Genomic DNA, 24289 nt, shown 5'->3' with positions numbered 1-24289 from the left:
CAGCCGCCCCAGTACCGCTGGTGGTGCAATTCAATTACCTGCCTAGCCCTTGGGGAACTTTGGTCCTAACCTGGAAAACTCCCACTCTTAAGTCGAATACTTACCAGTGAAACTGATAACCATTTTGCTCTCATAGGGATCAATGTTATGTGTTTTTGACCCTAAAAAGTGTTGAACTGATGTTTGTATGGAAGAATAACTAAACTGCAAAGCTTTTAGTGTCTTACTTACCTTGCATTATAAGACCCCTGGGTGTGGTATTTAGGCATACCACCCCAAGTCGAAATAATCTGTAAGTAATCAAAAAGTATCCTAATTGTAATTGAAACTGCTTTTTGAAAACATAACCTGTAAAAATTGTAAATCCATGCCCAATTGCATTTCTGTGTAAAGGTTAAAAACTGAAAGTAAATTTTGCCTCATTGTACCAAATACTCCTTGGTTCTAGAAATAGAATATAAGTAGATCTATTTGTCTGCTTACCCAATTGGTCTGAATTCGGTCTGTGAGTGTGTGCCATCGGACTTGATTGAGTGAATATAATAAATGATTAACACACCCTCTGGATTAGCCTATCTGCTCGCCCACACTACCACAAAGAGAGCTGTTATTATTTACCTAATTTGGCCTCTACTATACCTCTGGAGACCCCCTGGACTCTGTGCACACTATACCTCATTTTGGTGGATGTTGAAGCTTTGTTGTCTCACTTGGGCCCAGTGCGTGCCGTGACGGGGCCTTCACTCTCTATACTCCCAGCACAGTTACGCAAGCCAAATCACGACCTCGGAACTTCCCCAGCTCCCCTGAGTCAGATGTCAACGGTGGGGGCCAAGAGTAAGGCGTGGGGCCAGGTGGTTTCACGTTGAAGGACACTCACTGCCGCGGCGCGATTCGCCACCGAGGTCCCATGATCATGGGCTGAACTCTTCTGATGCTGTGAGGACGCCCAGGTAGCTCCGCACCGGCTCAACCACAGCTGTCTCCACGGCTCGATGCAGCCGCCGGGTATATTTGGCCCTGGCAGAGTTCCTATCACCGCCGTGGCTCAATGTGGCCGCCGAGATATTTAAAGGCTGCAGGCTGCAATCCCACCGGCTACGTAGGCACTGCACCCATCAGTTGCCCCTCTCTTACCACCTCCCAGCGGTCCCGAGCTATGGGGCGGCTCCAGACTCCTCATAATGAGAGGGTCCCAGACTTCAGATCCCCGCCACCGACGATGTAGCAGCTGGGCTGCGAGAGTACATCTTGTTGCGCTAGGCAGCCAGCGCAGGCAATCCGGGAAGCGCTCGGCGTCGTTCTTTGTCTGCTCCGGCCAGTCCATCCCGAAGAGGCTCACCAAAGAGGTGAGTGAACACTGTGGGACAGGCACCTCCAACGGGCTGTCCTTTGTCCAGCATAGCAGCCGGATCACTCCTCTCAGGCGGCCACACCACCGAGAGTGTAGTGTAGTTCCTATATTCCCAATAGGCTCTGCGCATTGGAATAATATATCCCATAGATTTGACGTAGGAATTATGTCGACTAGGTCTCTATCGAATATATTAGACTTAATTGTGAGTGCCAGCTAGCTTAGAGGTCACTAGAAGCTTTCTCGAATAAACCAGAAGGGATTAGTTTCTGACAACCGCATAAACATGAAAACTTTGTTTCCCAAGAATAAACGTATCTTCAGAGTCGTAGAAACAATAGATAGATATTTTACTCAGTCAATCGTGCATGCTTCGTTTCATCAGAGGTGCAGAGAAATAGAGAGACGGGCATTTTCAATAAAAGGATTTATTGAACAGTCTTCTTTCTCATGCAAGTAAAGTGAACTGCTACAATCGTAATACAGGCTGCGAAGTATAATACGTACAGCGAAAAGAGTATTATAAAATGATACTGTAAAAGCATGGTATGGTTTCTAAGCCATAAAATACATACATAAATAACAAAGACTAAAAGTCCTCAACTGGTGCTTCTAAAATACGCCTACCCCAATGTACCTACCCTAAGTCTAGTAGGAGGGAAGAAGTAAGTGAGGTGTAGCATAGGTTTAGTTTCTTTGCCAAGAATCTATCCAAGATTTCTCTTAGGGTCTAATCAGCTCCGTACCTTGGTTTTAGAATGAAGGAGCTCTGGATATCTCTGTCTCGGACTCGATTTCCCAACACCCCGAGCTTGGAAACACTGGAGCTGGATTCTCAGCGAGAGAAAGGCATTGCGTCAGCTGAAGGGTCCTCTTCCTTCGGCACTTGCTGTAGCAAGCTACGTTGGGCAAGTAGATAGTCGAACTGCTCCAAACCACTGTGTGTTTGCTAGGGCAAGTGTGGGCATATTTATACCTTGAAGGTGCCGAGTTTGACGTAAAGTTGGACATAATAACGTCATCAAAGAACCCCAAGGAAATGGCAGTTTTTTGAAAACTCCATGATTTCTAGGATAAATCAATATTCAAGAAAGGGGATGTCCCTGACTGCTAAAGCTGAGTTTTCCAAGAAATCGTTGTGGCTTTTCGGAACTAGTGGAAGTATCCATGCCTGTATTTGGACTGCATGGGCTATGTCTAAATATGGTTATGATTTCTATGCCTATATAAGGGCAATGTTAATTATACCTAGGGCATGAATCGGGAAAATTTGACTTGGGTCCTAAAACGCTATACAACAGCCACTCCACTTTATTATGTTCGACATTACTTAATTCTAAGCATTTAAAACATATCTAAAGCATGTGTTTACAATCCCACCCAAAATACATAAAATGCATTCAAATTGGTTGCAATTGAAAATGAGCACTTGTGCTGTACGCATTTTAAAGGCAATGTTCTCATTCAAAGCATATAGTATGACATTGGAAATGCTATCCGAATGAATTCTGAAATTACATTTATGAAAATGGCTCTTAAATACAAGTCAAGACCATTCCATGGCAGAATATATAAATTAATTCAGTTGTGGACAAGGTCAAATATTGTCACTTGGAAGTCTTTCAAAGAATTCTTGTTCTCTAAGAATAGTTCTACTTTAAGCAGATTACTTTGTGCCAAAAAAGGTTCCATTTTGGAAAAAGTCAAATCAAATCGTAAAAAAAATTAGAGTTCCAAAGTTAGAAGTTTTGTTGTGAAAAGTGAAGGTCGAATTCAGAGTTTATAGAACGCTGTGTACTAATTTCAAAAGTCATTCTCGTAGAAAACATTAAATCTTCTAAGCTGGCAAAGAAATCATCTAATACAGTAGGTGAAAGTTGGACTACTTCATTAAGTAGACCGATTGCACAAAAATGTGAAGCATCGCCGTCAGCATCAACCGCATTAGCAATGCTCGCAGGAGATGGAGATGGTACCTGTGTGCCTGTCGATCCACGTATCTCACCGTCAGCAGTTTACGTCTGTGAGACCTCAATGAATGCCGTCATCAGGATTAGTAGCCGCTGGGCACAACACAATGCATGAGCCGTTACTGAACCAAGCAAAGTATCAACATCCGTTGGCAGTGCTGATGGAAGTGTTAGACAGATGTCCAACAAGCATTCCTCTTCACATAGCAGGCATCGTAGAACAGGTAAGATGCAATCTTGCCAGATTGGTCTGAAAGATAGGAACCACGTGGTATTCAGATCTCTTAAACGAGCCAGGCCCAAGATCTGTATCATGCGCTCACGACACTGCATTACCAGAAGAGTGTTCTCTATGGTAATCTGGGTGTCGCTGGTGACTGGACTTGCCTTATCGAAGCAGAAGGAACAAGTATAGTATTCCTGCTACGAGCCCCAAAATGAGAAGCAGACCGCCAAACACAGAGTGCACGAAGTTTGGAAAAATGCCTAGGACTGCTTCAAAGAGTGCTAACAGTCCTTAAATACATGTACAATACCACTGGAATCACACATGTTTAAGATACGACCTAACATTTCTGCAAAATGTATGGGGCAGTTTGTTGATAATAGGGGATGTATCTCCGCAGAGGACCTTGCAACTTGCAGATCATACGTCTCTTTGGACGAGGTTAGTGGCACAGTTTTTTGTAAAAGAATGGTTTTCATTCTGCTTAAAATGTCAATTTGTATAGAAGAGATGTTCAGTGAAGGCCATAACGATGACTCCCAGTCTGCAATAGCTTTAGGAAACAATACTTGCATACAACAAGTGAAACTGTCTGACACAGTTGCGAGATAGGCTATTCCTGGCATCATTCCACAACAGCTGTGATCATTCAACATTATGGAGCTCCCATTGGTAAGCTGCCTAAAAATTGGATCCATCACCGCTGCCGGAGAACCTTGCAGGTGGCAGGATAAGTTGGTCGAAAAACTATCACAGGCTCCGTGTAAATTAATATCCTGACATAAAAGTGTACCGCTTAGTGCGCTTTTGCAGTTTGTACCACTAAGAAATACCTCTTTTCCCCCACTCCAACATCTGTGTGTGTATGGTAATTTCCAGGATGACTTTATGTATTCCTTACCCAACCTTTCATACACGCCCGCTGGTATATGTTTCAAACAATATTGAAAGTGGAAAATCGTGACAGGCAGAGTGATTGTCCCATGTATTATCCATTCTGTTGCAGGTGTTTCCGAAACAGTTAATAGTAATCTTTCCAGTTTTTCCAATGCTCAGCACCGTATAGTCTGCTCCTTTTTGTGACAGAGTGATTTGTTTATCTGTAAGGTTAAATACAGAAAACAATGACGTGGTGTTGAATAGACGCCATGGCACATAACCAGAACGAAGATTTTGTAGCGTCCAGCCTAAAAGCATTAAAGAACGTAATTGTGACTGTCCATGCTGTAGCATGAGCAAATCCTGTTCCATTATGTCAATGGCAGAGGATAATATGCTGTCCAAAGAATAAATTCTGGATGACAGATTTATTAACCCATTGCCAACTACAGAGAGAGCTTTCTCTAAATTAATACAATCAATTTCTCGTATTCTTTCTGCAGTCTCTGCTTGTGTCGCTTTCCATGCTTCATTATAAATGGCATATATACCTGCGTAAATGAAACATTTATGACGCAGTTTTGCAGGTCGTTGTAAGAAGTCCCTTAAATCAACGCCATCTTTAAGTAAAGATAAGTGTTGTTTTACCTCTAAGTGTAGATTTTTGTAGCCACTCAAGGAACAGTTTCCCTACACTGTATGTTGTTACTATCCCTGGATGTTGTCTCTGGACATATCTTGGATCTATCCTAGTTACTGTAAACCCTTGTGTCTTATTAAGGAATCTATCTTGACAGTTGCTTGTGTCTGTGGGCCAGATTAACCATTTTTTTCCAATCAGGATCAGTTCTGTTTTTAAGAAAAATTGTTTTTACGTCGACCACCCCCTCTAAAGTGTTTTTATTATCAGCTGTAGGTGTAGATATGGACGGTTTGTTTAACTCTTTTCTCTTGGCCAGGCCAAGACAGGAGGTCTGTTGCAGTGTCATTCAAAAACATTATTTGTTCAGGGATAATACAGGCTCTAAATAAAGCTTCTGTTCCCTGTACCTGCCAGTCTTTTGTGCCCCAGACAGTTTTTGTCTCAATGTTGTCTTTCCAAAAATCAAAGCCTAGTGAAGACAGCTAAGCATAAAAGGCCGCAGAATAAATTTGCTTAGTATTAGTCAACATACTTTTCATTCCTGTCTTATTAACATTTTTAAAGTAAAATGTTTCTGCATTTGAGACATTAAAACCTGAGAAGTATGGACATTTTTCATAGAATGTTTTTGAGCTACCCTTTGGTGGCGTTGGACAGTGTTTCCATTGATTGAAAGTATAAATATTTCTAGGGTTTGCAGATTTGTGCAAGTAATGATGACCATAGTGATTATAACAGTACATTTGTTCATAATCTGATGAACCCTCTAAGTATTCATGTTTTGTAAATTTTGCAGACATCTCTAAATCTGACATCATATTATTAATAGTCTCAAAGTCCCAATCCTCAGAAAATGTGCTGGCTGAAACAAAGTCACTCAAGGAAACCTTGAATTGATGTGAAATCTTCAACAGCTCAACAGAACTGAAGGTGTCATATTCAGTTCTGTCACAGGCTATACCACCAGGTATAGGAATGGCTATGATGTTTACTGTTTACAAGTCTCTTTGTTCACGATGAGATGATTTGCGTGGCTTCAGTTGCAAGTTGATGTTCTTACTTGCTATGTCCATTTTACTATATCTCCCATTTATCACCATTCCTAAACTTAATACAAGAATTAGCCAAAGTAGGAGAAAAAGTACGCCTAACACAATCCAAAGTTCAACCCAAGGTGATACCATATATGTTTTTTCAAGTTGATGAAAAAGTTCTGTTACTTGTTCTTTGAAGGTTTTATTTGCTGGCGTCGTTTCAGGCTCACTGTGATCCTCAGAAAACATATCAAAGTTAATGAAATAATCAGAGGCAGTTCTGTCAATTGTAGGTATTGCATCAGGATTATTTGAAATTGATGGAGCTACTTGAGCCCTTGTCATATTAGAATAGTCAGATGCTATATCATTCTAGACAGGAGTGTTATTTGGGTCTCAAGAGGCACAAGTTCCATGGCTTTGTTGCATAGTCCTACTTTTTTTACTGCAGATTCTTCAAAGGTGATGAGTCTCTCAGTTTGAACCTCTTAGATAGTAGCAAGATTTGGTCGTCTGCTACATCTTTGGAGTCCACTGGGCCTACTACTTATTATCGGCCACATGATGTGGTTTTACCAGATCGATGGACACGAACCTGGTCCCCTTTCTTCCAGCAAGGGGCGGTAGTAACACTGTTCTTGATCCGTGGATTGCTAGCACAGGTCCTGGTTTTCTGTAAGAAGGCCCAAATTCATTCTTATCTGCGATCTTTTCTCTGACTAGATCCCCAATCTTTGGAATCCAGACAGGCCTTGCTGAGACAGGTGGTTTTCCTTCAGTGGTCATTGGCTTCTGCAATGTGTTGCTTAGACGACTTCTTGTTCCATTTAAGTCCTGCAAAATAGCCAAACGGTCTTTGATATCAAAGGATTTTTGTTCTACCACTGAAATGTGACAATCAAGATCCTGGACAAGCATTCTAGTACCAAAAGGATTTCATATGGAGTGATTCCACCCAGAGATTTTTTGGCAGATTATTTAAACTACCTTGGACACTTATTATATGTTTGACCCACCCATCACCCGAGCCTAATACCCTAGCTGTTATAGATTGTTTTATGTCTCGGTTTTTTCTCTCCACTACAGAATTTCCCTCAGTATGGAATGGACCCGAATACCGCAACGCAACGCCCATGTTGGCCATGGCCTCTCTGTAAGCTCGAGAGCTAAACGCAAGACCCTGGTCAGAATGTAGCGTACCGATTGCGTATGTGCAGATAAAGACTCGCAAATATTTTATAACAGTTCGGGCGTCAGCCGAGCGCGGAGGCTACATCCAAATGAATCTTGAGCATGAATCCACTGCGACCATGATTTATTTATAGTTGCCATCCCTTTGTAAGGGACCACAGTGGTCCAGGTAAACGCATGCTAATGGTTTATCTGAAATTAAAAGGGGTGTCTGTGCCGGGCTTTGCAATGTTGAAATCTTCATCTTTTGGCAGATTTCACATTCGAAAACATAGTTTCTGGTCTGTTTCCTCATGTGTGGCCACCAGTATCTTTGTTTTAATAATGACACTGTGGCGGAAACACCTGCGTGTGCAGAGGCGAGCCCTTCATGTGCTGCTAAGATTAGTCCTAATCTATGTTCCATGTTTGGAATTACTCTATCCCCCACTCCAGGGATTCGAGCAAAAGGAACATTATTTACATCAGTTATATATGAGTACTTGAGTGGAAAGCTTTTTGGTAATGTTTTACCACTGTCTTTGTTGGAAGCGGTGATAGCCTGCATATTTAACTGTCTATTTTTGTTTTTGAACGAGTGATTGCAGCTACGGAAGCCGTTTGCACAGCTGCCTTCGCAGCTTCATCAGCCAATGAATTCCCTGCAACGTGAACGCCATCACGCTGATGACTCAGTGTATGGATCACGTGAGTCTTCTGTAGTTCTTTTCGTAATTGAAGTACTTGTTCCCAAAGCAACTTATGCTTGATTGTGCCACCTTTTGCATCTTTGAAACCGTTTTGAACCCAGTTCTGCAAGTATTCATTGTAAGATTGAACGCAGTAATACAAATCGCACACTGAGTGTGGGGAATTCGCAATCTGTATTTTCAAGCGCCATCTTGAATGACTGTAGTTCAGCTCGCTGAACTGTACAGTCTCCTAGAGATTGAGTTTTAGTGACCATAGGTCTGAATTTACCATCGTGCCAGCGACCTTTAACAATCACGCACGCAGCACTATAAGCTTGTTTACCCCCAATTGCGGGCTGTGCTGATCCATCTGTATAAATTATACATTCGTACTGTTCTAGAGGCAGAATCTCAGTGGGCAGAGGTCATTCTTGTTCATAATGTAGAAATTCTTGAGTTTTCAAGTACGGGTCAAAAACGTATTCAACGTCTGTTCCAGCAAGAGAGTTAACCCATTGTATTCATCTTGGATGTAAAGCCTTTGCATTTGGAATGCTTGCTTTTGACACTGCCTCTAAGGCAGGTACAGAAGTAACGACCATTATGCGTTTTCCCTGTGCGAGGGCTTTTGCTACTGCAGTTTGAACCGCTGTCAGAATTTTTTCTGTAGAATTTAATTTAATTTTAGCTTGTGTGTACAAGTGTGATTTATAAGCTATTGGTACTTTTTCTCCTTCATTATAGGTTAAGTACGTGAATCCGCATCTTCCAGGGATGATTCAGATTACAAGGTTGCGTATGTTTACACGTGTCTGTAAATGTGTTGTTGCTAACATGTCTGTTCGCACTGAACGCAAAATTTCTGTGTGTTTTTGAGTCCAATTAGTTGTTTTGAAATCAGGTTTGAATAATTTGTATAGAGGTTTAACCCTTTCTGCGTAATTTAGAATGTAAGTTCTTCCGAAATTCAGGATCCTATATTTGACTAAGTTTTTCTGCGTTTTTGGAGGTTGGAGCAGCACACATTTCTCTAGAAAGTTCGCTGCCAGGCTTTTGCCTTCACTTGATAACTCGTATCTCAGAAAAAGGACGTTGAGGTGGGCAATTCTCGATTTTTTTAAATTGAATTTATACCCTTCCGATGCGAAGCCAAGTATTATGGTGTTCGCTCTGTTCAAGTGCCTGTCCAAGTCATCGTCAGTTAGATAGATGTCATCGACATAAGATAATGCCTCATCATCATACGTTTGTAGTAACTCTGTTACTCTGGATGAAAATAACCCTGGACTATTCTTGAATCCCTGGGGGAGACGACAGAAATGACGCTGTATCCCCATAATTGAGAAAGCTGTCAAGCACCTGCTTTCGGGTGCAATATTTTGACAGAAGAAACTGTTAGAGATATCTAATGTGGTTTTATATTTTTTACTTACGCACAATGTTATTCATTAGTGCTGCACTGTGTGCCTTTTGTACTGCAAAGGTTTTGCAACAAGTTTAAATGTCTGTAGTCCAAAACTAGACGATATGTATTGTCTGGTTTGGAGACAGGAAAGAAAGGATTGTTCATGGACGAGGTGCATGTTTCAATCACCCTTTGGTATTCAAGTTGATCTAAGATCTCCCTGACCTGTTTTTTAGCTTCTTGCTTTACTGGGTACTGCCAGTAGGTTGTTTTTAACTGGATTTTATGGTGAGGAGAGTCCTCATCCCATCCTACATGATTTTTATATAATGCTGGAGCCTGGGCTACCGCCCATTTTCTGGCATATGTGTATTTTAAGTGAATTGGAATGTGATTGGAGAAGGCAGGCATAATGATGTCTTCGCCATATGGGCACTCCCTGACAAATTTTGGTGGCCAGACTTTTTCAGCTAGAAGAATGTCATAACCCTTAGAGAGCTTCTCCCAAAAGAGTGCTCTTATTTTTCTAGTCCATTTTTCCTCCATCAAGAGCATTACTTCATATAACATATGGGGTACACTAACCCTGGTATCAGCAGTTTCCACTTGAATGTACTCATTCAAGCCCACTGTCTCCAGATGATCCTTCAGGATCTTGGGAGCTATGGTAACTTCTGCTGTGCTGTCCAGCATTGTTTGGGCCCACTCCGCGTTCTTGAGTTGTGTCCTCAAGATACTCAGCATGTCTGATTTTTAGACATGCTACCTTCTTCTTGGTGAATTGGGTTTTCTTATCTTTTGGAACGTGTTGATCGTCTTTGGACTTCACGCGTTCTTCCTTGTGTTCTGACCGTCCTCTTCTTTCCGATTTCTGTGAGGAAGTCTGAAAAGTACAAGAGGAACGTGTATCAGTATCTTGATATCTCTCAGGTTTTCTCAAATTATCCCTGTTCCTGAGGTTATACCTCTTTTCAGAGGGCTCCTTTTTAGGAGATCTACCTCGGGACTGAGAACACTTTTCTTTAGGAGGGGACTGTTCAATATTTTCCCACTTCTTTTTAGGAGTAGTGAGATTGTTTTTAATAAAGACCTTTTCAGGACTTTCTGTTAGTTGGGGCTTAACTGGTTTCCCACCCAAACTATCTCTACCTAGTTCTTCACAGGACTTTTCAATTATTCTGGCCAGTTCACATGGCTGCTCAGTTATATCAATTTCTCTTATTTTTTGGCGGATCTCCACATATGCTGCTTCACCTTTAATATTAGCTAATATTATAGCTGAGACCTGTTTAAAATCTTTCAGTAATTTCATACCCAGATTTAAAGCAGGCTCTGCCCCGTATTCATTTTGGATCTGTTTCAGGATGTCTGGTAGATTGCAGCAAAGACTGTACCCCAAGTGTTACAGTCCTCCAAGTGTGGTGCGATCCCCATTGGTAAACAGATTGTTAAAATCTTGTGTTTCTCATGAGGTGTACTATCGGGAAATACTGCCTCAATTTGAGTGATTTTCTGAGCTTTCCAGAATGGAATTTGTTCCCTTTTTGCAGATAATTTACCAATGACTGATTGTATAGTCTATGGTGTAATTTTGTTTGTGTTCCCCTGGTGAGGGGTATTTTGTGGAATCCTTATAGGAGGTTGGACTGTTAGAGTCCGCATGACATATTGAACCAATTGTCTATGGATTTTAATTAATTGTTTTAGCTGAACTAATAGTTCTGGACCTGTCATTCCTTCAATGGCAGGATGTGGTGTATAGCTGGCTAGTACCGGCCATGTTGCTCCTGGTCTACCTAGTGAACCAAGCCTGGTAATGTGATTTTGATGTTGTAGGACGCCTTTAAACCAGAGCACATGCTCTTGGTATGTTAATGGAATTTCAACATCCTCGAAAGGAGTGTATTCCGGTGGAGGTTCCTCTACTTTGTAGAAGTGGAAATCATATGTAACTGGATTTGCTTGCGGGAAGACAATCCATGAATAGAATACCTCTGTCTGCAGATATTCGTGTTCCTCTAGAACGAAAATTACCCTACCACCTCTTGATGATACGCCATTTGTTATAAGCTTTATAGTGATGGTTTTCCTTACATTTTCCGGGATAATTATAGCATCCGCGTCGGTTTCTTGGAAACCTGTAACATCTAAATCCGGTCGGGCTGCAGTTACTGCAGCTCCACCGGTTGCGTTGTTGCTTCTTGTAGGTCCACCGTTCTCTGTGTCGCTATCCGACATTTTCTATTGAAAGTTTTGCAGAGCAGGTTTCAAGGAAACAAAGTTAAGGTGCACAATATTTTGGAACACTGTATCCTTCCACGTTGAACAAACCAAAAACTAATACATAGGATTTTCGTCCTGCTCAGTTATGGCGGATATTATCCCTTTCACCCACTCCAGACATCTATTGGAGTATTTTACGGGAAAAGGGGTCTCTGTGAAAAGCACGACTGAGTTACTCTAGTATCATGCGTTAAATTAGTGCCTTACCAAACGTTGGTACGCCATGTAGTATAGTTCCTATATTCCCAATAGGCTCTGCGCATTGGAATAATATATCCTATAGATTTGACGTAGGACTTATGTCGACTAGGTCTCTATCGAATATATTAAACTTAATAGTGAGTGCCAGCTAGCTCAGAGGTCACTAGAAACTTTCTCGAATAAACAAGAAGGGATTAGTTTCTGACAACCGCATAAACATGAAAACTTTGTTTCCCAAGAATAAACGTATCTTCAGAGTCGTAGAAACAATAGATAGATATTTTACTCAGTCAATCGTGCATGCTTCGTTTCATCAGAGGTGCAGAGAAATAGAGAGACGGGCATTTTCAATAAAAGGATTTATTGAACAGTCTTCTTTCTCATGCAAGTAAAGTGAACTGCTACAATCGTAATACAGGCTGGGAAGTATAATACGTACAGCGAAAAGAGTATTATAAAATGATACTGTAAAAGCTTGGTATGGTTTCTAAGCCATAAAATACATACATAAATAACAAAGACTAAAAGTCCTCAACTGGTGCTTCTAAAATACGCCTACCCCACTGTACCTAACCTAAGTCTAGTACGAGGGAAGTAGTAAGTGAGGTGTAGCATAGGTTTCATTTCTTTGCCAAGAATCTATTCAAGATTTTTTTTAGGGTCTAATCAGCTCCGTACCTCGGTTTTAGAATGAAGGAGGTCTGGTATCTCTGTCTCGAACTCGATTTCCCAACACCCCGCAAGGGGAGCTTGGAAACACTGGAGCTGGATTTTCAGCGAGAGAAAGGCAGTCTCTCTGTCAGTGCGTCAGCTGGAGGGTCGGCTTCCTTCGGCACTTGCTGTAGCGAGCTGCATCGGGCAAGTAGATAGTGGAACTGCTCCAAACCACGGTGTGTTTGCTAGGGCAAGTGTGGGCATATTTATACCTTGAAGGTGCTGAGTTTGACGTAAAGTTGGACATAATAACGTCATCAAAGAACCCCAAGGGAATGGTAGTTCTTTGAAAACTCCATGATTTCTAGGATAAATCAATATTCAAGAAAGGGGATGTCCCTGACTGCTGAAGCAGAGTTTTCCAAGAAATCGTTTCAGCTTTTCGGAACTAGTGGAAGTATCCATGCCTGTATTTGGACTGCATGGGCTATGTCTAAATATGGTTATGATTTCTATGCCTATATAAGGGCACTGTGAATTATACCTATATAATGGCATGAATCGGGAAAATTTCACTTGGGTCCTAAAACTCTATACAACAAGATGTTCACAGGGTGTTTACGATGTTGCTCGGAGTCTCTCCCCTTTTCACCGTGTAACACCAAATGTACCTAGGCAACACAGGGACAGCATGGGACGAGGATGTGTGTTTTTCGACAGGATATTGCGCAGATAAGATGTCAGGCTACTGCAGCTTGCCTAGAGCACGTCCAGCATATTGGATCGCCAGGCCACGTCACCACATCTTAGCTTTTTAAACACATCCTGTCCTACTTTACAGTCCCAGTGCCCCATATCAAAAACATATGAACAAACCAATTACCTGGTTTATTAAGGAATGTAGACAGAATCGAAGTATTTTGGCATTATCAATCAAATTTGCAAGTCAAGAAAGGTCTATAAATGAAGTTTGGCTAAAGCCAAAAAGGACTGGGACGAACACAGACTGCAGGATCTAAAAGAAGCTTGCCTCGCTAATGACTCCACCAAGTTCTGGTCCTTGTTCTCCTAGGGTGTTAATTATGCAGCACCTCCTCCTTCAAACCATATATCCCCGTCAGACTGGTCTGAATTCTTCTCAAACCTGTACTCTGGTGGTAACGCATCAACTACTATAGCATTGCCTCTAGTACAGAACATTCCTTCCTTTGCGAGTTCAATGTTCGATGTGCATGATGTTACTGTTTCTCGTAATGCCAGCACTGGTGGCAGGGCTGCAGGACCTGATGGCATACCAGCAGACATAGTTCTCTAAGATAAACCAAACTGGTCAAACTTCATCATTGTCCTTGCCAATGTGCCGGTCAAGGGAAATCAATTGTTGGAAGGGTGCCATAGTTATACAGATCTATAAAAAGGGTGAATGTAGTTTCTCGGCAAATTACAGACCAGACAGTCTGATAGATTGCATCCAAAAGTATATTGACATGCTTTCAAGCTGGGTTCTGCAAGAGGACCAGCATCATTGACCAGGTTTTTCGGTTTCTCTCTCTAAATTGGAAGATAGCGCTGATTAGCAGAGGCAGCTTGTGCAATGCTTTTGCTGATCTCAAATGAGCTCTTGACTTGGTCCCCCACCCTAAGCTTTGTCAGGTACTCAGTGATATGTGCAAGCCCCCGAGCTCTTGCCATTGCTCATTCGTCGACATGAAAGAAACTTAGCCAGAATTTGATGAGGTACACAGGGCCAGCTAACTGATCTAATTCGGGTCAACAATGGAGTCCGCTACTGTGTCCTTGCTCCAACACTTTTTTCGTGTATTTCCTCGCTCAGAAACTGACGCCCCTACTTGAGCTGGAGAGAAGACACCAATTCTCATTTTCACTGATGACACCCTATTGATCACCAGCACTCTGAGTGGGCTCCTACAGTTGCTGAACCGCTTGAGGGGTTCTGTGGCTCACACAGGTTGGAGTTCAATGCAGCAAAAACTAAATATATGTCCTTCAATTAGCACAAATCCTACAAGGGGAGGCTGACTTGGGCTGTAGATTCCTCTAGAAAGTTGAATCATTTGACTATTTGGTACTAAGCTTGTCCTTTACCATGACATGGAAGCTTCATATCCATAAAATGATCATCATCACACAAACACAGGGATTATTCTCAAGGAAAACTGGGCATTGTATAGCAAACCCATTAACTCCGCATTGCAGATTTATGAAGCCAAAACACCAAGGAACCTGCTCTGTATGGAACAGAACTCTGGGGCTTTTCCAACAGCATAGGACTAGCAAGGGCTGAAAACAAGTTCCTATGGAGCACTACCCATCTACCACCCAGTACACCGCTACTTTGTCTACATCTTGACATGGGCAGGGAAGCTGTCAAGAGCAAATCAAGACTGCGCCCATTACTTTACTGGAGAAGGTTATGCACTACCCCTGAGCTTGCACATTATGCTCTAGCATTATAGGATGTCATCCGATCTGATAGATTCAATAAAGTTCCATGGCTCACCAGTATTAAAAAGCTCCTAATTTCACTGGTCTCGACCAATCTCTGGGTTTCCTTCCCCTCCAAAGATGAACTAAAAAAAGAACTATTTGGCCTGGTCACTCCAGAAAGACATTCACAAGGCCACTAATGCCATTTGTTTACATAACCACATACAGAGGCCGAAACAAGGCTTTGGAATGAAGGCAAAGATTGAGTAACATAGTGTTCTCTAACAGTATAATTCAGAACCAACTAGAGAGACTATGTTTAATTTTACTTCCCAAAACATATGCAAAAGCAGAAGTGGGAGAAGTAGTCTGGAAGGGCAATGAAAAGTTGCTTGCATGGCATTTGTTTGGTAAAGTTCAAACACATTTAATTCTCGCTACATTACATGTAATTTTATGTATTTTTTTGGTTGGGTTTAGGTCGTTATCATAGCTAGACCTTTGCAGGCAAATGAGCATGGGCTTACTGTTGCATCTTTTTACATTGCAAAAAAGGCAGGTTCAGTGGCAAGGCAGTTTCTGTACTGCTAAGGCACAAAGTGATCCGTGTTCGCGAATATCCACATGTATTATATGGAGCAAATCTAAGCCAACATTTTTGAGGACTGTTCCCCCTCATCTTGTCACATTACTAATAATGCATTTTATAGCGCACTACACATTGCAATTATACCATCTCAGGTGCTGCAAGTGTGAGAGCTCATCAAATAAAAGCAGGCTGTGTTGTTTATACACCTCAAGAGTCTAAAACATATGTAATATGAATGTGGATATAGGAACACACTAATATTGCTTCTTGTTATTAAACAGGTATTCACTCTGGGCAGTCGAATTCCCTGCCCCGTTGCATATGCCGTCTTGGAGTCTTGTATCCATGTTTTTAATCCAACCTGGCTCTCAGGCCTCAGGGCCTCTATGGTGGCAGGCTAAATAAGTTACTGGGGCGCATTCTGTTGCCCCTGCCATACCGCTGGCCGCATTTGCATCCTCTCGCTCCCCAGCCCACTCGAACGGCAACTTGTGCAGCTTAGGGTCTGTGTGGCCCATGCTGATGCTAGCAAGACCCACAACACAGACCGAGGGCCACAACCAACACCCGCACAGGGTAGGTGGCGTCACAACATGAACAACGAGGGGGGGTGTATGCTAGTGTATTGTATGAGCTGGGGCAGCGACTGCGTTCCAAAAACAGTGAGACTGTTAGCTAATGTCTGGGAGCTCCACTTATATTTCCAGCTTCTTTGTGAAACAGGGCCCGAACAGCGTGGTGGTGGCTCCCCGCCAGACCAGGGGGACCCACGGCACGTCAACAACCGGGGGGTGGGGATAGCAACTCCACCACGACTGGACAGGGGTGGGGTGGGGCTGTGTGTAGCCCGCTGCCACAAACACAGGAGGCACCGCCACCCAGCATCCCACTACGAGCCCAACCACAGCGCGGGCAGGCTCTTCTCCACTCCGAGGCCCAATGCCGCCACGGACCGACGTCTCCCAGGGAGCCGACTCGCCCCCGCAGCACATCCGAGTAATCTGCAGCCTTGCAGGATCTCGTGTGTAGCAATGCAGCCCGAGACCTGAGCGCTGCCCTGAGCCGGCGACAGAACCCAGCGGGGCTCGGTGGCCCCAGCCTCAGGCTCGCCAACTCCCACTGTCGCTGAGGGGCCTCTGAGGCAAATCTGGACCTACCATACAGCTTCAAGCAAGATCTGGAATGTCGCGCCACAGAAACCGGAAGCCGCAACCTGGAGATGGCCAACAACACCTGAGGCACAGGCGCCCTTCAGGCAGATGGAGCCAGTTTCGGATGGGTTTTATTCCAATATTTCGGGAACCGGCTTGCAGAGCTTCAGTACTGTGTGGTCATCTTGGTCGCTGGCCTCACCATGCCCCCCTTCGCTGCTGTTGTTGGTAAGGTCGTTGCTGTTGAGGTTGCTGGCGACCTTGATACCAGTGAGGGGTTTGAACCCTCAGAGGGTATAAACGGCTCTGGTAGGACTTGAAAGAGCTTTTTTCTTTCTAGGCCAACTGCCTTAAGGGTCTCCATTTCAGATTTCATCCGAGCCATCTCGTTGTTAGTTTGGCTGCTGAAAAGGGTGGATCCTGCGAATGGGAGATTAGGGATTCTTTGTTGAGACTGCGGTTTGAGAGTCGTGAGATGGAGCCAACAATGCCTACGTAAAGCCACTCCATGACAATATTCATGTACGGCCAACAAGGAGGATTCAGCTGCAGCACAGCTGACCTGATTGGAGACCATCAAGCCTTCATTGACTATCTCTAGGAAGTTGCCCCGTTTGTCCGTGGGAAGAGCATCTGCAAGCTTTTGTATAGAGTCCCACAATGTTCCAGAAGGGCAGCTGCATTGGCCACTTTCACTGTGGCTGCAGCTGAGCTACATACTTTGCGACCACAGAGTCCAGCTTCTTGCTCTCTTTATGAGGTGGTACAGAAGAAGTAGGATTAGTAGCATGGTGTTTCTTGGCCGCTTGTATGATCACTGAGTCCGGAGGTGGATCAAAGTGGAGGAAGAGAGGATCCTGCTCGGGAGGTCTATATTCTTTTTGTAGCCTTGATGGCGCAGATTTAACTGAGGCCAGAGTCAAAAACAATCCCATTGCTGGCTCTAGAAGGCCTGACACCAAAGGAATTAGTGGTCTTGACGGTGACCAATGGTGAAGCATCTCAAATATAACCGACACATAAGGAGCAGGCACCGATATCGGTACACTGCGCTTCGCAGTTCCTCTTACCAGGACCTCCTGGAAGGGAGTGATGTCATCCACTGGAGAGATCCGAGGTGGTTGTCGGCGAGTATGTTCATGTGAAAGTGGAGGAAGTAAATTAGGAATGATGTCTAGAGCTTGTGCGTGATCTGGACCCTGATCTTGATCAAGATGTAGGACTACGATGGTGAGAGCGCCTTGAAGATGGATGGGACGACAAACGAAGGTATCTGCGGGGTCTGTGATGATGTCACCGATGGCACATTCTTAAACGCAATCTAGGTCTTAGGAGAGGAGCTTCCACAGGCGGAGTAATTGACGCGGTAGAAGGGGCGCTGAAGGGGGAGGTGGAGATGGTGGTGGAGGAGAGTCCGGTAATACTATTGGTGAAGGAGAGTATACCCCTGAGAATTCGGAGTCTGAGTTGACCATCCACATCCTTCAGAGGTATATGACAGAGCCCAGGTAGAGGACCGACCCTCTCCTCCCTCTGAAGTCCCACCTTCAGACTGTGCGTGCGTCTTTCCTCAGTGCTATGGAGGAGGATTTTCTCCCTTTCCTTCAGGGTGCGCCTGGAAAATTTCCTGTAGTGCTGGCATTTATACGGTATAATATAAGCTAGATGTCCAGGAAGGAATCATTCCACAATATATTTTTATACTTCTGTCACATCCGTGAACACTCAATTAACGATGGCGACCAAAGGGCTTCACAAGCAACACTCAAAGTTGTATCAAAAATAGAATCTTTTTAATATTTTCTGTTTTTTAGTGTATGAATAACTTGTTTTTAGACAATCAAGGTCTGGCAACACAAGTACTACCACAATAAGTATAACAAAGTAATCTTGTAGTACATAAACACCTTCAGCAAATAATGTGGATACATACAAAGGACCACATATAAATAAATTATACAGTGTAGAATTCACACATTGAATTTTAAGTGAGTTAAACGCTATATTGCATGACAGGTGTTAGGCGTCGACGTTTCGGTCCTCATTGGTCATAACGATCCGTAGGACCATCTTCAGGAAAGAAGAGTTGCACAGAAGAATCTAACATAAACATAATAACATACATGTGCATAAAACCCTAAGGTACAAGGAGATCTATACTCAGCTCAAAAAAGCAATAAAGTGACTCAGTGTGATAAAAATGTGACACCACATAACTACATGCACAATACAAGGAACAACTACACCACAGGTGAAACAGTGGGTCAAAGGTTGCTATCGTTACCAGAGCATAATAACGACTAATTGTAAAGTTCATACCAAGGCACTAAATACTGTTTATATAGTGAACTTAATATCGAATATGGAGGGTGATGGGGCTGATAGAAGATAAACAAGGCAAAGAACGGTGAATGTGAAACGAATTAGCTGTCACTCGTAACAAGCATTATAAATATACTGCTGATATGAGATAGTACTCACGAGTTTGATACGCCACACGGGTCGTTCTAAAAATAACATAACATAACACAGGGTCGGGTCAACTCCGCAGTGCCTTACATAAACATATGCCCAAAACCAATACACCCAAACACGGTCAAAAACAAACTTACGGATCAAAAGGCCACCAGCTGCCCTGTAAGCAATGTCAATAAGACGCGGTTAGAAATTCAATATTGGGCCAAACTCCCGATTTTCTCGATCGAACAAACTAAAGTACTAGAGGGAACTTACTAGTTCAGTTGCAGATCAACGGCTCCACAAGGTCTGTGTTCCTCGTGAACACTTGAGGCAACAACCTACTCCCATACACAGCGTGACTAAAAACGCCAAATGCTGATTACGTCATACCATTGGTAACGTGGCGGCCATCTTACAGAGATCAAACAGAGCCTTGTACACTGTGTCAGCCAGTGAACCTTTGTATTTAAGAACTAACAAGTAAAAGAATAATAAAACGTGAAAAAATAATAATAACAGGAATCGATGATACATAACACAGATACATTTTCGAGCATAATTCAGTTTTTTAAAACGCTCAAGAGTAAATATCTATATATAGTAGCTCATACAATATATACATAGAGTAGCTCAAATCTGAAAACAGACACACAGCCGTGTGCAGGAAGCAGAGGCTACAGGATATCTCATGACAGGGGGTATATACAACTTAGGAATTAACCATGAGTGGCCAGTGTAAGCCATTCAATAAAGGAATTAAGACCGTTTTCCACAGTATTGTAAAGCCAAATCAGTTTATTCTCTCGCTGAGCTAGTAATTTTTCAACATTGGGTCTTCTCCTTGTACCCTTTACAACCTCAATCACATACCATTTCATATCATCTGGTTTGTGTGACATACTGGTATAGTGCTCCACAAGCGGAGCAGTACTAACATTGCACCTAATGCGGGACTGATGTTGGGAGATACGTTTCCTTATCTCTTGTGTAGTCTTACCGATATAGTTCAGAGCACACAGGCATTGGATACAATAGATCACATTTTTGGTCAGGCAATTGGAATAGTGTTTTAGCGTTATTTGTTTCCCATTAATACAACAAGTTTTTTTAGCCTGAGTGGTAGCACAAGCCGTACATCCACCACAAGGAAAGTGTCCCACAATTGGTGCTAAGCCCCATAGACTTGTTAAGGTATTGGTCTTTGGTTCGACATAGGCTCTCACAAGGTGATCACGCAGTTTTTTCCCCTCTTAAACGCAAATCTTGGAATGGGTAATTGAGATTCTGCCTTTTTGATCAAATGCCAATTGCGTCTGATGATTTTGGTAATTTGAGTAGATTCTGTACCAAATGTCAAGACACATGTGATAGGTTGGTTGTTATTGATGTTATCATTGGTGGATCGATTGGTCTGTAGTAGGGCCTGTCGGTCATAGTACCAGGCACGTTTCATAGCGTGCTTTACCAGCCGGTAAGGGTATGAGCGCATCACTAGTTTCTCTTGTAATACTTTTGCTTCTCTGAAGTAATCCTCCCTTCTGGTACAGTTCCTCCGAATACGGAGAAACTGACCAAAAGGGAGATTATCCCGTAAGTTACGGGGGTGATGGCTACTATACTCTAATAAGGTGTTTCTGGCTGTGGGCTTCGTATACAGACTCACAGCGAGTGTCCCTTCACTATGGATGATCTTCAGATCCAGAAAATTAATCACATCAGGGTTGCTTTCCAAGGTAAACTGCAGATTCATATCTCTTGGATTCAGCCATAAATGGAATTCTTCCAATTTTTCTTGTGTACCCTCCCACACCATACAGACATCTACCTTTTGGCCAATACCTATGCATTCGTAGAAATTGCAGTAACCTTAGTGATTTCAATATACGAGCAGAAGACCTTACTAACAAGCTACTGACAAGAGGTTATCCTAAAAGAATCCTACAAAAAAGCCTCAAGAGAGCCAAGAACAATAATAGGGAAGCTCTGTTGGAAAATGACAGCAAAGACAACGAAGCTGAAACACTGCTGACCTGTGTGACAACCTACAGCAATATATCTAATGCTGGGAGTCGCTGCAGAGGCAAACATTGGCGTATTTTAACTAGCAATGGGCGCAATAGGCAAAAACCGTTGTTTTCCTATAAACGCGAAAGAAGCCTGCAAGATGCTCTTGTACATACCCGTCCTAGAATTAACCACACCATTCAGGACAATACCGTACTCACTACATGGGGTTTACCCCCGTGACAGGCCATTTCCCATGTGGAGGATGCAGCGTCTGCCACCTTACAACAGCAACTAAAACACTTAATTTGGAGGAGGGCAAACTCTGGTACCTTAGAGGACACACAAATCGTAAATCAAGCAATGTCATTTACCTTGTGAGTTGTCCCTGTAATCTGAAATACGTGGGAATGACCACGAGAAAAATAAAAACGCATATTGGTGAGCACCGTAGCAATGTGAGGTGCCGCAGGAGCACTACAAAATTAACTGCTCATTTCCTGGAACGAGGCCACTATCCCAATGATATTAGATGGACAGTAATAGAGCAACTGAGTCAGACCAGTGAAAGCAGCATCTTTGAGAGAGAACAAAGATGGATCTACAGTCTTTCTACGCATATACAGGGCCTGAATGATGATATACCCTGGGGGTCAGTGATGCGACGGTGATCTTTCTGTCGATATCAGTGATGACTTCTCGTGTTTTCCAAACCCTTTTGTTTTCCATACTCCCTGTTATAGAGCCCCTTCCTCACTAGGTGTTATGTCTAAGAGTCCCTTCCACCCTGCTGAATATTGACTGGAATTGCTAGACACTTTTTTTACACCTGCTTACAATATCTCCTGAGGCAATGGCTCCCTCGTCTTGAGATGGCACATAGTAGGAAGGTTCCACATGATTTTGCAAACTGAAATTAGGAGTCCCGGTTTGAATACTATGCTATGGACACTTGGCATCTCCATACAATGTTCATGAATTAAATAAGCAATTAGATCAGCCAGTGTACCATAATGCTTTTTCAAATTGAAGCTTTGGTCTTAATAAGGAGAAGATACCCTTATGGCTGTTTGCTCACTTTGGCTTCTAATACAAGTTGCGTGTTAATAACTGACGAGTTCAGTAGGTTGAGTCTGCAAAAACCGGGAGACAATTATGTCTTTCGCTAACACACAGACAAAGATAATATTGTTGCGCTTTATATAAATCTTATGTTGATATACTGCTGATTTAATAACGTTTTCCAACAAGGTTAGACGCCAAGCAAATGTAGCTATTTGGGCTTATAAACAGCATGGTCCCTTTAAAAGGTAGAAATGAGAAACTGACTACCGATCACGTGATCGCAACTTACGCTGATCACGTACTCATTAAGATCGGCGTCTTTCCCGGTTCACTTTTTTCCGGGCTGTGGATGTGGACGCTTTAGGTTTTCTTGGCAGGCAGTCGCCTGGAAGCAAGTGAGTAAATCGGCGCCATGTATTACATACTGTTTACTTTTTCGCCGATTGTTCTGATTAGATCAATACGCTTCAGAGAAAGCCTCTAAAATAAATATCTATGTTACTAGCTGACCCGGTCTCTATTTTTTAGATATTCCGGGCGTGAAGAATTCCCCCTGCCACGAGCCTAAGGGGCGTTGCTACGGATATACTTTAGTGAGTGTTGTACCCCGAGGCGATTTGACTCACCGTTTCTTCCTGTCTGAAGGTGTTTTTAACGTATTTATTTAAAACGAGCACTTTTACGATTTATTTACATGGGAATCCCTCATGACGCATTAATCATAATGGATTATGTGTCCTTATGAGGTAGATACCTTGCAGGCTGATATAACGCCAAAAACGCTGCTAAGTTGATGCAGAGGTTCTTTTTAGGCATAATTTTGCGAATACAAGTTGGGTGAAATCAGCCGTTTAACACTAACCGATGGGACATATTAAATTGACTCTGTGCCATCATATTCATTGACTGCATGGTGGGTTTTGTGTCTCTATCTTTTGACAATAACTGTGTTTTTTGTGAATGACATTAAAATTGGGAACTGTTTAGAAGTTCACTTCTTTTTTGTCTTTTCTACATTTTTTGATATATTACAGATTTCCCATCTCTCACGCTTTGGAGAGGACGCCCGAGGAAGTACCTGTGCAGGTTTTAATTGTTTTTCTTGTCCGCCCCATCTGGTTCTGGCGCCTTAGCGTGCACCAACCACGGGGCGAGGACTGCTTTGGTCCTGACGAATGCTGAGCTGACTAGTGGATCTCGATAGCAGAAACATGTCGACCCTTCTCCTTTTTTTTATGTATAGGACTTCATGGTTCAAACTAACATAACAATTTATACGTCCGCTATCTCACTGGTTTTAATGGAGTTAGAACTACCCCTTTATTAAAAGAATGCTCTGATTTGGGGAGTAGTCCATACTCCTTTTAATTCACTTTTTCTCACCACATGTTTGATACTATTCTCTATACAAGAACCCAATGAAGACAACTGGCTACCGACTTTCAGTTGGTGCCTGAGGGTTCTTTTTCTTCACAGTGCATGCAAACCTTACCTTCTCTGCTGTCTCTGACTTCGTACTCTGGTGGTAGTAACCAAACTGTTCTACAGCCTTTTCCGTATATTTTTAAGGTTTTTTTTCGTCACTCTTCTGTTGATTTGAACTTAGTATTGCCAAGGGGTATAAGAGTGACCTCCTGACCCTTTCTCTCTTGTTGATTACGTTTACTGAATTACTACTAATTTGAATGTTTTGAGTTTGTACTTTGCTAATCTGCTAACAAACCTTTAAGGTTTGCAAATCTGACGGTCTCTGTTATTGCGGAGAAGCTGATGGGGACAGAGATAAGTTAATAGGATATTCAAGTGCTAAGAAAGGGTAATTTTGTAGGAACTTGAGAATTAAGGGGTTGGGAGAAGCTTGAATACATCACATTCATACAATACGTAGACCACTCAAACTGACATGTTAAATAAAGCAAAAGAAATTCTACATACCTACACCAGTAGCCATTTTTATTTCTTCAAAACTGAATTCCTCTCCTTCATTAAACATAAGCAGTACCAATGTCTGAAAAAGTGATACCTGAATTTCTTTTTTCCCCTAGAATTTAAACGTATAGC

At 42.6% G+C, this 24289-nt stretch overlaps 1 protein-coding gene across 1 annotated transcript in view; it reads right to left on the bottom strand.

The window, feature by feature from the left end:
• LOC147697921 (cullin-4A) overlaps positions 1–24289 on the bottom strand; it is a 625511-nt gene that overhangs the window by 196837 nt on the left and 404385 nt on the right. The window contains exon 17 of the mRNA XM_086934608.1: positions 24164–24269. Coding sequence (XP_086790734.1) covers positions 24164–24269 — 106 coding nt within the window. The remainder of the gene's footprint in view (positions 1–24163; positions 24270–24289) is intronic.

This window comes from Lissotriton vulgaris, chromosome 8 (assembly GCF_964263255.1).
Source record: "Lissotriton vulgaris chromosome 8, aLisVul1.2, whole genome shotgun sequence".
NCBI lineage: Eukaryota > Metazoa > Chordata > Amphibia > Caudata > Salamandridae > Lissotriton > Lissotriton vulgaris.
The sequence above is the reverse complement of the archived record's forward strand: the minus strand, read 5'-3'. Positions and strand labels throughout refer to the sequence as shown.